The sequence below is a fragment of the Primulina huaijiensis genome, chromosome 9 (genome assembly GCF_012295235.1).
Source record: "Primulina huaijiensis isolate GDHJ02 chromosome 9, ASM1229523v2, whole genome shotgun sequence".
NCBI lineage: Eukaryota > Viridiplantae > Streptophyta > Magnoliopsida > Lamiales > Gesneriaceae > Primulina > Primulina huaijiensis.
In genome coordinates this window covers 3,231,874-3,247,876 of record NC_133314.1, presented here as the reverse complement: position 1 = coordinate 3,247,876, position 16,003 = coordinate 3,231,874, and the positions used below count along the sequence as shown (strand labels likewise).

The following is a 16,003-nucleotide window of genomic DNA, read 5'->3' as shown; positions in this document are numbered from 1 at the left end:
CATCAACATCACATTTGTATCACTTCAACATCATGTCGGAAAAAACGACTAAAATTGTTATAAAAAAAATAATAGACTAAGACTGAAATTTGATAACATACATGTCCAAAATCGAAAAGAGACAATATATAAGACAACAATGCAAATTTCACACACACACACATATATAGTATTTGTATGATAAGTTATTGTTTTACAAAAAAAAATCAGATAACTTCTTTTTCCATATTTAAATTATGGAAAATTTTTTATTTTTAAAAGTTGTGGAATATAACTATATTAGGTTTGATCAAACTACAATATAAAATAGATTTAAAAAAACTATAATATAAAATTCTACACCACTTCTTTAAAAATAGTAAAGATATAAGCATGAGATAAAGATACAATAGAGATCATATCTCATGAAAGCGCATTTGAACGGCATTTAGAAAATAGTAAGACAAGCATATTATTAAACAAGAAAAAAATTTGCCAAAATAGTTTTCTAAGATATATATTTTAGATTTTGGTATCCAATCCAACCTTTGAAACTAGTTCTAAAATCAATCTATTCGAGCCCTTGAATCTATCTATTCCAGCTACAGAGCCTTCTCAATCTCACTCTGCTCAAGACCTCTAATGCCGACTCTCTTTTACTTTTAGGTTTATAAAGGTAAAGAACGAAAGAGTTGCTTGTGAAAGAAGGCGATGAATTGTCTGGTTTGATAGAACCAGGGGCATGCCTTCAGCAAGTACAGAGCTAGAAAAAAAGGATCCAAGTAGTCAAAATTGCGTCTTATCCTCGTAATCAGTTATTTTTTTAGCTTTCAGTCCTATTTCCCTTAAGTTTTAACACTTTGGACTGCTGGTTCCTCAAAAGGGTTATATCCCAACATTCTTAGAAACCATACACAGATAGTAGCTCCACTATATAAATTTAGCTAGGGAACATGTTGGTCCTTTCAATGATTATTTATCACAACTCTTATATGTATGTCCCTGTATCCTCATTACAACCACCAGATCTATATGCATAAGCATGCTGACATAATTTCGGCATAGCAAGGTAACATCCCCAGTTGAAGTTGCTAAAACTGGCAGAATGCTCAAAAAACCAGTTGCGCAATCTTTGTATTCGGAAGTATGACATCAAATCTGGGAAGAATAAGGTTTTTTCCCGCTTGAAACCCGAGTCCTGAGAATGCCAAAAGGTGTCCAGAATGAGCAAACCCGAGGACGCAGAATGGTTCGGGTCCTCCCATGACTGGAGGATTGGAACCTCTATGTGATCATTTAATCCGCTTTGCATCTGTCCAAAATTTAGGCCGGCGGACAGCAACATATATTTTCCTCGAAATTTCAGCTCAGCTAAAACATTGAGCAATCAGAATCATAGGCAGCATATTGTTAAACATACAGTCAGCTTTGTCAACAAAATCATATATAACTGGCACTACTTATGAAGAATGAAATTACACAATTAAACAACTGATAAATGAGTTAATGGTCAAGTATGATTTTAACAACTATCTAACACTGGATAATTTCTTCGAAACCGATCTCACTAAGTAATAGAAACAACCAAAATAATTAAAGAAGAAGAAAAAAGAAGAAAGAAATTGGCTGACTCAGAGTACAAATTTTGTGAAAAGAACTACGGAGTTATATGATAAGGATTCACAATCTGCAATCGAAACGTGATTGATCATATTCTTCGAGTAATTTTATTTCAGAAATAATGTATAAATTATTCCAGTAAATTTAAAACTTTGCACTTTTCACTGGTGGGGAAGGAATATGGATGCAAGCAAAGAGAATGGACAAGGTTGCAGAAATAAAGAAATCCAACACATTCAACCGCCAAGAATGGACCAAACACAGCACCAAACTGTTATTTGCAATTTACATGAGTGAAACAAAAAGAAAAATAAATTGCAAAATCTGTCAGAAGTTAGTTCGCAGACCAGAAGAAGCTGAACCAGAATTTTTGGATGTCCCGACCAGAATGAACTACAATTTTTTGCATTTTCATCACGAACAAACTGCCAAATTCATTCACTTCGGCCAAGAACATTTTGAAGAATTTTTTTTTTATAAACAAAGGCAAGAAACAGTGTTTGACCGGCAGCTGAAAAACAATATGACACATTATTAAGGAACTCACTTTCTATATTTCTGTTTCTTCTTGAATGGAACAGTTTTTGCTCCACTAGGGAAGAAAGGGTTTATTCATTCACTTTCTACTCGAAATTATTTATTTGATCATGTTATTGATTATTTTTAGAGGCTAGAGTTTACAAAAATATAACCTTAGATGGAATTCTATGTTGAAATTGGATTGGCATTTAACTTAATTAGTTTAATCTTCTGTTCATCGTTCAAGTTAATCTGCGATTTACATGTCATCGAATGGACACCTTTAATATACTGTTAGTGGATGAACTCAGATCTAGTAGTGGTAAACATCATATATCAAGCCTAATCAGATCTTTTCACAACTGAACAAATATTTGGTGCACAGATCATGCTAGAAGTATTTATTTGGTTCGTGGATATTCATTTTCAAATAATTAGTTACACTACAAATAGCAGTTATTCAATTAAATGAAAATACATGAGTCCAATCGAATATCAAATGGATTTGTTATATTTAACGAACTCCTAAATTAAAAAATAAGAATTTAGGACTAGAATTCTGGGTGTACGATCAATCAATTTCTTATCAGTTAATTAATTAAAATAAATTTTAATTTCATTTCTTCATTTCATTAAATAGTAAAATCCACCCAAGGTGACAATTATTTGTTTATTTGCTTTTGTTTAAGTTTCTACAATTTCAAATTTAGAGTGTGGTGCCTATTAGTTTATTAACAGTTTTAGTTTAGCTGGAAATTCTTTTAGTTTTATGTTTACCTGAAACAAACTTCAAACAAATGGTAATTCGGCGAGTTTTCGAAACAAAAGTGGTAGCTTAAAAAATCACTTAAATAAGTCCAGCTATACAAAGTGCTTTAATTAAAAAAGTAGAAGCGGTTTTAGAGTTTGGATAAATGTTAAAAAATGTTTTTGTTTTTATTTTTAAATAGAAGTAGAAGCCCGAAAGTCAAATTCTGGTAGAACTTGAAAATGTTTAAAAAAAGTGATTATGAACTTTTACAAATTTGTAAACAATAAATATACTTTCTGAGAAAGTAGTTTTTTTAAATAAATTATAATGTTTTTAGTCCATTAACTTCTCCAACCAAACATACTCTAAATTGCAAAACGACAAGTCATATGGAACCATCCTTGCAAACTGAGGTACTATAATTTGATGCATATACGTGCGAGTTATAAAGAAAGTCAATAGAAAGATACAACAAATCCTTGATTCTCAACATTGATTTATCCCACCTTGCTATAAGGGAACTGACATTGTGAACCTAAAGGACAATGTTGGTTGAACCTTCTTTTGGATTGTCCGAATATTACAGAAACGTAGAATTTGAGATAGTAGTTCTTTATCCAAGAACTGCTATATGAAAAATTAACTCAAACTTATTAAATTTTGATCGTTGATGGTTAGCCAATGTCTTAAATCTCATGGTAGAGAGTTTCCGTATCCAAATCAACACTATCCAGTTCATGTTAATAATTCATTTAAGATAAGTTTCAGACAGACATGCATTCTTCTAAAAGGCGTGTGCATTGTGGCCTATTGAAGAATAGTTCATGACATACTGAATATGTTTTTGCAGAATGAGTGGTGTTTAAAGATAGGAGACTTTAACATATGCAATCAATTGAAGAGAAACACACCTTAGCATGAAGCATTAGAAAACAGAAGATCCATCACAGTGAAAATAATGAGGATGTTAAAACACTCTTAATACATGGTCCTGAAATAATTACTTTGCAAACTTTCAAATGTTGCAAATTAAATTAGGCTTATAGGAGAATGTACTCACCAGCCGAAGGTTTAATGGAGATGGCAATATCTTCCCATAGTTCCTACCACCAACTTCCTCGCAGAAGAATAAATAAATCTTTAAAAATTATTGAAGTTCTTGATCAACTCTGGTTATAGTTAGGACTATTCCTCAGCGCCCAGGTTTATGGAGTTCTGTCAATAAAATATAAAACTAGTGAGTAAAGAATACAGAGAAGTAGGTGATATATCAACTTCACTAAACAAGAAAAAGAAAAAAACTTAAGCAAGTTAATAAGATGGTTACGTGGTACCTAAAGTCTCCTTCGCGCATATCATATTATTCTCCAAAATTTGAGCAACCTCGATCATTCCTTGTGCACGATAGGCTTGAATCATAGTTTTAAAGGTTATATAATCTGGTTTACATCCAGTATCTTTCATTGCCATGAATAATTCATTCATCTTTTCGACATCACCCGCAATTCCATAAGCACTAATTATACAGTTGAAAAATGGAGTATCTAACTCCACATCAGAATTCTCCACTTGTCTTAAAATTGAATCAACTTTTCCCCAAAGCCCTGCTTTACTATATGCCCATGTAAGAGAGCTGTAAGTAATTGAGTTAGGCTTCAGTCCTTGATGTTTCATTTCCAAGAAAATTTCATCCATCTTCTCAATGTTCCCAGCCTTTCCAAATGTCTCAATTAATATGTTAAAGGTAACAATTGTTGGAGAATATAATCTCTTCTTCATAAACTCCATAACAGATCCCATTTTTTCGTAAAAGCTACATTTCCCATATGACTTGATCAGAATGTTGTACGTCATAACGTCAGGCTTTATTCCCATTAGCTGAAACTCATCAAACCAGCCCTCCATTTCTTTAATCCTTCCACAACTGCCATAAGCCGCTATGACAGAGTTGAAAGTGATTACATCAGGATGACTTTTTTCACTCTGAATCATGTCTGTCAAGGACGTCTCCATCAAATCAAGTCTTTTAGCTTTGCCATATCCATCAATCAGAATATTGTAAGTTACAGTACTACACTCAATTCTCGAATGCAACATCTCTTTGAGGATTATCCCTACCATATCGAATCGATGGAGTTTCATGCAGGATTTCACAAGGATAGAGTAAGTAAAAGCATCGGGTTTGCAATCACGGACAGACTTCATATCATTAACTACACGAAATGCCTCATCAAAGAGGCCATTGAGTGCATAGGCACCGACAAGAGCGGTATAAACATCGATGGTAGGCCGGAGGCCATCAGCCAGCATTGTCTCAAAAAGAATAGCTGTCTGACCAATCTGCTTGCACTTGCCGAGCATTACTAACAACTTTGCATATGTCTGACATCTGGGCTCGTACCAATTTTGCCTACGTAGAAGATCAAATATCTACAGGCAAGAGACAATTTTTCATTTAAAAAAATGGCAAAGTCACACGCTACCTCATTTTGCACGTATAAAATGCAAAAAGCTTGGGTCTGGAACGGTTTAGTTGTCTTAATTGAATTAGGGAGCAAGCAGGACCGAGCAGGCAACACAGTTGATCCCACTTCGAGTAAAAAATATTCGAAATGTCACATGTAATTTCTCCAGAACAATAGATAGCACAATCAAAATGCATTCAGTTTATCCCCACTCGAGAACTTGCAAAACATCATCCATTTGATTAACTTTGAAACAGCTACTTACAACAATCTTAACACAAAAAAACAATATTTGCACTAAAATTTCAAGAAAATCGAAAATCAACTTCTGACCCTAGCATCCATAACACTCCAGTCACAAAAGATATCATAAAAAGAACTTCCAGCTAATTTTAGAGGCCAACAAAACATGAACAACACAGATGTAAATCCACGCGCCACCAAACAAGAATGCGAATAAGATCACAAACAAAGACAAACAATCAATAGAAAACAAGGTCCTAAAAGGAAGAACCTTTAAAGCAGACTCCCATCGGTTCCGTTTAATAGCATCATTTAAAGCTTCCAAGATGGCCTTAGGCCAGAGATTGCTGTATTTGGAAGAATTTGCCTTCTTTTCAATTGCTTTAATGGCGGCCTCGGTTCTCAAGATTCTTGAGAGGTCTTTCTTGGAGAATTTGCGGAACTGGAGGCCCCGTGACTCCATGCTGCTGTCATAATCTGGGTTATTCCTGGATGACGATTTCGTAGCGAAGCACGAGACTCGGATGGCAACTGGGTTTAGCAGATGGAGCTCCATTGCAACCGTACACTGTAAGCCTGGATGTAAGGTTCTAAATGGACACCACACCACATCCGAGCTGCTTGATTTGATTTTATTATTATTTTTTTTTTTTTACCTGCTAATATATTGATGTAATATCGAAAATTACTTATATGTGTTATATCACATCGGACCAAATTAACAACAATTAAAAGTTAATATATTAAAATCATATTTTGAAATTTAATAAACAAAAATCCAAAATTGCACAAATAAGTAGAAAAAAAATATTTCTAACAAAAAAAATGCCTAATCCAAGAAAAAATTAAATCAAGGTGATGCTTAATTTTTTTGTAACATTTGGTCTTATACCAATAATTGATTGTTATGTGTATCAAATTTCAATTAATTTTTTTAATTATATCATAATTCAAATCAATAAAAACTGTACACATATAAAAAAAATATCTTAAAAAAATTGAGGTTCGGCCTGTTTCGAGATATAAAACACAAGAGCCCATTTTATATCTCGAAACAGGCCGAACCTCAATTTTGGACCACTAGAACCCGCAAACTTTGGATCGATGTTCAAAACCTAATTTGTAAAAATTCTTATCATTATCATATATACACAAGCACATCAAGGAAAGTAATCATCTCAATTATGTCAAGATCTAGCCTAAAAACCATTTAGGCTAGAAATAAAATGTGTATTTTTTGTCAAATGTTACAAAATATTTTGTCCAAACTCAAAAATAACATCTTTAATATCCATAAATCTTTACATAAAACTCGTTTTTTGAATTAAAATGCATAACATGTGATTCTACCTGGGTTTAAAAGTGGATCTCCTGACCAACTCGAAGAACTCGTTAACATGACTACAACAAATCGAAGTTCTAGATGCAAGTGACACAAATTGAAAGTCGGAGTTTGATTTGGCCAAGGCCTTATGGTTTGGATTTAATGAGCATGGAAGTATCTTAAAACTCTAATCATTGCATGCGTCTTGATTAAGAGAGACATAATTGAGGAAGAATTTGTCATGCCCCATGATCTGGGCCGAGAAATATCTGGCGTTGTTTCATAATCATACAATCGTAAAATAACAAGTTTCGTAGTACAATGTACAGTGTACAACAAAACCAATGTTTTTCATAAATAAACCTTGTCTTACCATACGAATGGAAAATCAAGATATGAAGAAAACAGAGAAATGGCAATGGAAAAGAAATGAACTTGCTTGGAACATGTCTTCATCACCAACCCCAAAATGTCTCTTGTTCTTCATCATCAATTTGTTATTCGGTCTTATCTAAGAATGTATGTAATGGGTGAGTATTTTATGAAATACCCAACATGTAGGTGTCGATCGATCTTACAACCAAGAGGATATACATATACATGTGTCGAGACATGGAATAGACGGAATGACAAACATGGTTCAGAAAAAGAACATATATATAATCATAAAATTCAAAAATTCCATGTTGCGGTAACAAGGGTCAAGATCAAACATAGGTATATAACAAAACATTTTTCATATCTTATCATAGACTTATTATTTTGTTATGTCACTGCTATTTCATCTTATTATTCATAGTGTTATTAATCATTCCCCTATATGTAATTCCTCTAAGAGTCAGGTCATATAACGGTTATTATTATCTATCGCATCAGGGCTATAAAATTGTCATATTTTATCATGTTTCGGAAAATGTTCTTTTTACCATTTCTAACTTGAATCATAGCAGTGCCTCTGAAACATAATTCTTATAACACTTCATATTGGTGCTTGAGAACAAATCTTAGAATATAACATGAAACTAAGAAAAACATATTCATGAAACGAAAGGAACATGCTCTTGAAACTAATTGGACTTGCTTAAAAAATTTTCGAAGTAAATCGAAATGAAGGAATCATATATCACATCGAAAGAATATATCATGTCGATCGAATTTTTGAAAACATAATTAAATATTTAAAATATAATCTCACTTACAGAAAGATGCTCCAAAAACACGAAAGTTGTCATATCTTATCATGTTTCGGAAAATTTTCCATTTACCTTTTCTAACTTGAATCGTAACAGTCCTCCGAAACATAATTCTTGTAACACATCATACTGGTGGTTGATAACAAATCTTATAATATAACATGAAATTAAGAAAACATATTCTTGAAACGAAAAGAACATGTTCATGAAACTAATCGAACATGTTTAACAACCTATCGAAGTAAATCGAAACAAATGAATCATATATCACATCGAAGGAATATATCATGTCGATCGAATTTTTGAAAACATAATTAAATACTTTAAAACATAAGCTCACTTATAGAAAGGTGATCCAAAAACACAGAAGGAACAAGCTGGAATTTATCGTCTGAAAATCAGTCATCTTGTAGAAACATTTGCGATTAACAGTTGGATCGAGCTTAAATTTTGATACATCTGTACAAGAAAGTGAACTAAATTGTGAACGGTAGATATTGGGATTGAAAGTCTTTTGGACAATTTTATATTCGAAAAACAGAAGGTTAATTGAGCTCGATTGAAATCCGAGCAGTTTTCTTTGCGAGACGTTTCACAAAAATTGAACGGTTGGATGTGGCTAAAATTTAATATGATGTTTAGAACACATGTAAATGTATTCTGAATTGTGGAAAACGGATTTGGACAAAACTTCGGCCTTAAATTTATACTAAAAAATGGACAAAACTTCATGCTCGAAAATATCACTCGAAAGGGTTGCTGGTTTTTCAAGCTTTATCGTGCAGGAAACTGGTACAAGTGATCTTTGAAAAGCTTTATCTGACTGTTGAAAAATTTCAAATATTTATAGATGCAGATTCATCTTTTGCATGATACATGTTTTACTGCTTTACACATGTACCATTGAGCCTGATATATGTTGGGATATACCTCGTTTGATTGGGCTACTCAGCCCTGTTCTGTATTGTGGATGGTTGGGTATCGAGAGCTAAATATTTGAGGGACTCACGAGGTCTGATGGCCCTGGAAATTGTAGGCATGTATTGATGATAAGTGTGGGAGTCAAAACATGCCTATGACAGATCAGACACTACATACTCAGGTGCATCTAGACTGATCATGATATTCTTGAACTGATCCTTGATATCCAAGCATATTGCATTTCACATGCATCATATTAGTTTGTATACTCGTATATTCTTGTATTGGACGATTGTCGCTCACGTCCTTGTTTTCATCTTGGACACCCTATTCCATGGGACATGTGTTAGGTTAGACGGCTCGGACGGCCAGGGTAGTGGATAGAGCAGTTGGATTTTCTGTGGTGATTCCAGGAAGGTTTCATTTCGTTTCTTATATTCTCATGTAGAAAACTGGTACAAATGATCGTTGAAATGCTTATCTGACAGTTGAAAACTTTCAAGTATTTATAGACGTAGATTCAGTTTCAAGAAGTACCGAATATACATCTTGCATCTTTCAATCTACAAGAAATAATTCAAGCTTGCTCATACAATACATGCTTATCAAAATTACATCATATCATCAAGGATCAAATTTGTGCTAGACCATCATCTCAAGCCGTCAAGTCTGAATGTTGGGCTTTGTGTTTGTTGTCTTGTGAACCGAATGTTCTTAAATATCCAAAAATATATCTGATGTACAATTAGGTTTTTTCCATTGAATTTGAATTGAGTAGGATAATATAGAGATACATGAAATTGTTTTTTTTCCCCTTAAATTTTAAATTATAATAAAAAAACATCAAATCATAATAAATTTTGTTGACAATATTCCAATCCATCTTCTCTCATTTTGTTCCTTTTTCCTTAAGTACTCTTAATTATTAATATTGACCGTTGAATGAATTAAGCAAATGAATGCATTTTCTCATCGGAATGAAGTGGAGGTTATAAGGGGGGAAGTAAATAAAGTTGAAAATTTTATTTTCCATTTATCTCCTCGTCATATATGCCTTATAATTTAGACTAAGTTTTTTCAATAAACATAAAAAAAAAATTGCAAGTAAACTTAATGTTACACGTTTATATTTTTTATTATAAAGTACAAAATTATTCTTGAATTCAATTATTTCTATTTTATTTTTTTATTCTCTATTATCTTTAAAAAAAAAAAATTGTCATCATATGATGAAAGTATTCAAACCCAAAAAGCATTGAAGAAAACGTGGCTCACTTGATTACGTAATTTCAAACATGCATATATATATATATATATATTAGTCAATAGTCCAAAATGGAAGCTATTCATATTTGACAAAGATCAAGCCAAGCCTCAATAACCATACACATTAGAAGTACTTTAATTAGAAACCAAATAAATCCATTCACATACCATTTGAAGATCATAGATCTATGGTTGCTCTTCGCTGGGGGTGGTGAAACATTTATACGGTTAAATATCGGTTAGATAAGTTAAATCGATTCGATTTCGGTTTTTTATTTTTTTTAAAAAAAATCCGTTAATCGATTTAAATGATATTTTTTAAAATACGAATGAAAATTTTTACATAGGCCTAAATAATATTTGTAATGTTCATAATATAAATAAATATATATGGGTTCGATTTGGTTTAAGAAATTTTTGTTATCCAGTCTAAAATCTATAAAGTTTTGGCAAAAACTTATGTGAGACGGTCTTACGGGTCGTATTTTGTGAGACAGATCTCTTATTTGGGTCATCCATAAAAAATATTATTTTTTATGCTAAAAGTATTGTTTTTTAATGTGAATATCGGTAGTGTTGACCCGTTTAACATATAACACAAGAAACATCCTCTAAAGTTTTTCGGCCTTATGTCTCTCACCTCACACACCTTGAATTTCCAATATTTGTGCTTATAAAAAGGGCATTAATCAAACCCTTCATTTCACAACTTTGATTTCTTTGCCAAATAATTTCTCAACAATGTTGTCACCAAGCAAGGCAATTCTCCATCTTATTTTATCGTTTTTGCTACTCTTCCATGTCGCCTCGACGGTGACAGCTGCTAGAGACTTGAGCGTCTACGCTTCCGTCTCAAAAGTGGAAGGTCATATTTCTTACTAAATCTACGTGAACTAATCAATATTCGATAATAGTTTCGAAACTACCTACGAATTAATGACTTAATCGATTCTTTTTGTTGTTTGTTCATCTTGCTCCGCATGCAGCTGATGGTGCAGTTAAAGGTGAAAGCAGTTTCTTGGATGGGACATATATTCCTGCTCCTCCTCCTCCGTGTAGAAGATATTGCCTTGTTTTGGGAGAACCCGTTTGCTGCATTCATTGAGTCTGAAGGATGCATGCAGATATATTAAGGACATCAAACCATATCCATGCATGCTTTATATACATATATATANTTATAATATTATCCTTAATAAATAATATTATAAATATTTTATTAATATTTTCAAAAAGACAAAACGGCAATATCACATTTTCTCAAATTTAATCAAATTAATCAATCAAATCAAACATTATATTAACTATCATTTTTATATATTTTATTATTAAAAAATATTACTTTATCTCTACACTAGTTGTCTCGTACCATGAATCAGACGGTATTACTAGTGACTTTATTGTGTCCAAATTTCCCGCAAAGTCCGCATCCACCATATCCCACCACTGGATATGTGCGCTCTTCTTGCTTTTGAGCACTAATCCCATATCTCTTGCACCCCTTTAAGAACCGTAGTGTCCACTTCGAAGCATCCCGGTGTAAAGATCCTGGATTGGCCATAAATCTTGAAACCACACTTATGACGTAGGCTAAATCGGAACGACTACAAAACAAGTCACACATGATACTGTTAGAAATTTTTCTCAAAATCATGTTTTTACGTATACATGAACATGGTAAAACTATATGCGGAAATAGATCGAGTATTACCTCCGGCCATTGAAAATTTTTGATTTCTCTGTTTTTCTTCTCGGTTTAAGCCATCTAAGCACTTCACGCTTTCTTTAGATGGTGTATATTTCTTATGAGGTGTGTGTGCTTAGGGACCTTAATCGTCTCTATTTATAGGCATCTCATACCATCAACGAGAAAATCGGGAGTCTGAATGTTAAAAGAAGAAACGTGTACATATCTCAATTTTCTAAAGTTGAGGTTGCGTACACAAGTTTCATCAAAATATGTAGGCAATGGCCGTCGTCAATTCCTACACGATATTTCTTTTATCACGTGTGTCATATTTCTTACATTCTCCCACTTGACACATATATCTCATTTACCATAGGAGAAAACAGAACACATGAATCATGGCGATAGTTCCTCTAGAAGCGAGTATTATCTTCCACGTATCACAATGTATTATGTATCTCAAACTGTTTAACTTAATGAATAAACATTATGTTTATTCGATGTCCAACTTTATTGATATTTCTCGAATCAATGAATGTGTACACAACAAATATGGAAAAATATCACATCATAGTTTCATTAACTTTATTCTTATAACAGAATTACATAAAGGAACCAAGTCCCATTCTTTCTGTATGATCCTTAAATTTCAATGGTGGCATGCCCTTAGTCAAAGGATCCGCAATCATCAATTCAGTGCTAATGTGCTCGATAAGTAACTTCTTATCTTTAACACGTTCTCGTATGGCTAAATACTTAATGTCGATGTGCTTGCTTCGACTACCACTTTTGTTATTTTTAGCCATAAAAACAGCAGCTGAATTGTCACAATATATTCTTAATGGCCTAGATATAGAATCTATAATTCTAAGCCCCGAAATGAAACTCTTCAACCATACACCATGTGAGGTTGCCTCAAAACAAGATACGAACTCAGCTTCCATAGTGGAAGTAGCAGTCAATGTCTGCTTTGCACTTCTCCAAGATACAGCTCCACCAGCTAGCATAAAAATATATCCTGAAGTGGATTTTCTTGAATCAATGCAGCCAGCGTAGTCTGAATCAGAGTAGCCAATTACTTCCAAATTCTCAGTTCGTCTGAACATAAGCATATAATCTTTGGTCCCTTGAAGGTACCTCATGACTTTCTTTGCAGCTTTCCAGTGATCTAAACCTGGATTACTCTGATATCTTCCCAACATCCCAACAACAAATGCAATGTCAGGTCTAGTGCAAACCTGAGCATACATCAAGCTTCCAACAGCAGAAGTATAAGGAATGTTTTTCATTTGTTCCCGCTCTAGATCATTCTTTGGACATTGGTTCAAATTGAATTTATCGCCTTTCACAACGGGAGCTATACTCGGTGAACAATCTTTCATCCGATATCTCTCTAAAACTTTGTTGATATAGGTTTCTTGAGACAGACCTATAATATCTCTAATTCGCTCTCTATGTATCTTAATGCCAATGACATAAGATGCATCGCCCATATCCTTCATATCAAAATTTTTAAAGAGGAATTGTTTCACCTCATATAACAGACACTTATCATTGGTTGCAAGTAATATATCATCCACATATAGAATAAGGAAACAAATCTTGCTTCCACTGACCTTCTGGTATATACATTGATCGATGAGGTTCTCAACGAATCCGAATGAAGATATAACATCATGAAATTTCAAATACCATTGACGGGAAGCTTGTTTCAATCTATATATAGATTTCTTAAGCTTACATACCAATTGCTCACCATTACTAGAGAAAAATCCTTCAGGTTGTTTCATATAAACCTCTTCCTCTAGTTCTCCATTGAGAAAAGCTGTTTTCACATCCATTTGTTGTAAATCGAAGTCAAAATGTGCAACCAATGCTAGAATGATCCGGAGAGAATCTTTCTTAGATATAGGAGAAAAAGTTTCCTTATAATCGATTCTTTCCTGCTGAGTGAATCCTTTCGCAACGAGTCTTGCTTTATAACTTTCAATGTTGCCTAACGAGTCTTTCTTTGTTTTGAAGACCCATTTACATCCAATGACTTTTACACCATCAGGCAACTGAACAAGATCCCAGACTCCATTAACTGTCATAGAATTCATCTCTTCTTTCATAGCATTAAACCATAGTTTTGACTCATTACAACTCATGGCTTGTGAAAACGTTTCAGGATCATTTTCGACTCCGATGTTAAAGTCCGATTCTTGTAAATACATAACATAATCACTAGATATAGCTGATCTTCTTATTCTAGTAGATCTCCTAAGGTTGTTTGGTTGATCAACAATTTCTTGTTGTTCTTCATTAACAACTTGATCTACTGGATTTTCATCAGCGATTTGTGGAACTTCAGTAACTGGTTGTCTAACACCCATTTGGTCTTGAGGGGTGTGAATAACAATCAATCTGTCATTTGAATAAGAGGTTTGTTCATTAATGTGATCATTCTAAAAAACTATGTCATGATCACTCTCACTAATCAAGTCATTTTTAAGAAATTTTGCATTTCTTGATTCCACGATTCTAGTGTTGTGAGATGGACAATAGAATCTGTGCCCTTTGGATTTTTCAGCATACCCAATGAAATATCCACTTATGGTTCTTGGGTCCAGTTTCTTTTCATGTGGGTTGTAAACTCTTATTTCAGAAGGACAACCCCAAACGCGTATATGTTGCAAACTCGGTTTCCAACCTGTAAATAACTCAAATGGTGTCTTTGGGACAGCCTTGGTTGGAACTCGGTTTAATATATACACAGCTGTCTTAAGAGCTTCAGTCCACAAGGATTTAGGAAGTTTAGAGCTACTAAACATGCTCCTCACCATGTCCAATAATGTTCGGTTTCTCCTCTCAGCTACGCCATTTTGGTCCGGAGAACCAGGCATAGTATATTGGGCAACAATCCCATGTTTTTGGAGAAACTTCGCAAACGGACCAGGTGCTTGTCCATTCTCAGTGTATCTACCGTAATATTCTCCACCTCTATCTGTTCTCACGATCTTAATTTGTTTTCCACATTGCTTCTCCACTTCAGCCTTAAAAACCTTAAAGGCTTCAAGTGCTTCGTTTTTATTATGAAGCATGTAGATATACATGTATCGTGAATAATCATCAATGAAAGAGATGAAGTATTTCGGACTTTGCATGTCCATATCTAGACAACAAATATCTGAATGTATGATTTCTAATATTTCTGTACTCCTCTTTGCACCCTTTTTAGACTTATTGGTCTGCTTTCCCTTAATGCAGTCCACACAAGTCTCAAAATCAGTAAAATCTAAAGTACTGAGTACTCCATCATTTACTAATCTTTTAATTCTCTCTATGGAGATGTGTCCCAATCTCCTGTGCCATAATATAGAGGAATCTTCATTTATAACACATCTTTTAATACCTCTTTGAACATGTATAGTGGTGTTATTATTTTGTAAAGAAATAGAGAAAAGACCATCAACCATTGTACCATTTCCAATAAGATTTGATTTATAAAACAAATTTATTGATTTATTCAAAAACTGAAATGAATAACCAAGGGGTACAAGTTTTGAAACTGAAATTAAATTCCTAGAAAAATTAGGAACATAAAATGTTTTTTCTAATTTTAAAATATAACCACTATTCAACACTAGGCAGCAAGTCCCAATAGCCTCCACATGCGAAGACATCTTGTTTCCTGAATAGATGCTCCGTTCATTTTCTATTGGCTTCCTTAGGTTTTGCATACCCTGCAAGGTATTTGTAACATGGATTGTAGAACCAGAATCAATCCACCATGTGTTATAAATCATATCAACCATATTAGATTCATAACAGACAAATGAAGTAGGAATACCTTTCTTTTCAAGCCAGTCCTTAAATTTATTGCAATCCTTCTTCATGTGTCCCGTCTTTTTACAGAAGAAACACTTAGATTCTTTCTTAATGTCAGGTTGAGGTGGAATTATTCCTTTTCCTTTTCCCTTGACTTTGGCTTGTTTCTTATACTTTCCTTGTGTAGCCATAAAGACATTATCACTTGTTTCCATCAACAACCTT

At 33.6% G+C, this 16,003-nt stretch overlaps 2 protein-coding genes across 3 annotated transcripts in view; both read right to left on the bottom strand.

The window, feature by feature from the left end:
- The window catches only part of LOC140984021 (polyamine oxidase 1), a 63,498-nt gene that overhangs the window by 14,271 nt on the left and 33,224 nt on the right, over window positions 1–16,003 (bottom strand). The gene's annotated exons all lie outside the window — the stretch shown is intronic.
- On the bottom strand, window positions 854–6,215 carry LOC140984745 (pentatricopeptide repeat-containing protein At3g53170). 2 transcript variants are annotated; one of them, XM_073452346.1, is made up of 4 exons: window positions 5,849–6,215; window positions 4,197–5,299; window positions 3,930–4,084; window positions 854–1,350 (listed from the first exon to the last, which is right to left on the bottom strand). In XM_073452346.1, exons 1-3 carry the CDS (start codon window positions 6,131–6,133, stop codon window positions 4,075–4,077), a joined length of 1,398 nt encoding a protein of 465 aa, XP_073308447.1. In that variant the 5' UTR covers window positions 6,134–6,215; the 3' UTR covers window positions 854–1,350; window positions 3,930–4,074. The 2 variants fall into 2 exon arrangements, with proteins under 2 accessions (XP_073308447.1, XP_073308446.1); XM_073452345.1 differs by having other exon boundaries at window positions 859–1,350; window positions 4,204–5,299; window positions 5,849–6,213.

Excerpts from the sequence above, each read along its gene's own strand:
- LOC140984745 (XM_073452345.1), bottom strand. The coding sequence starts at position 6,133 with ATGGAGCTCCATCTGCTAAACCCAGTTGCCATCCGAGTCTCGTGCTTC. Across the intron at positions 5,300-5,848 it reads GATGGGAGTCTGCTTTAAAG|ATATTTGATCTTCTACGTAG; the intron begins GTTCTTCCTTTT and ends TCTTGCCTGTAG. Across the intron at positions 4,085-4,203 it reads ATGCGCGAAGGAGACTTTAG|AACTCCATAAACCTGGGCGC; the intron begins GTACCACGTAAC and ends TTTTATTGACAG.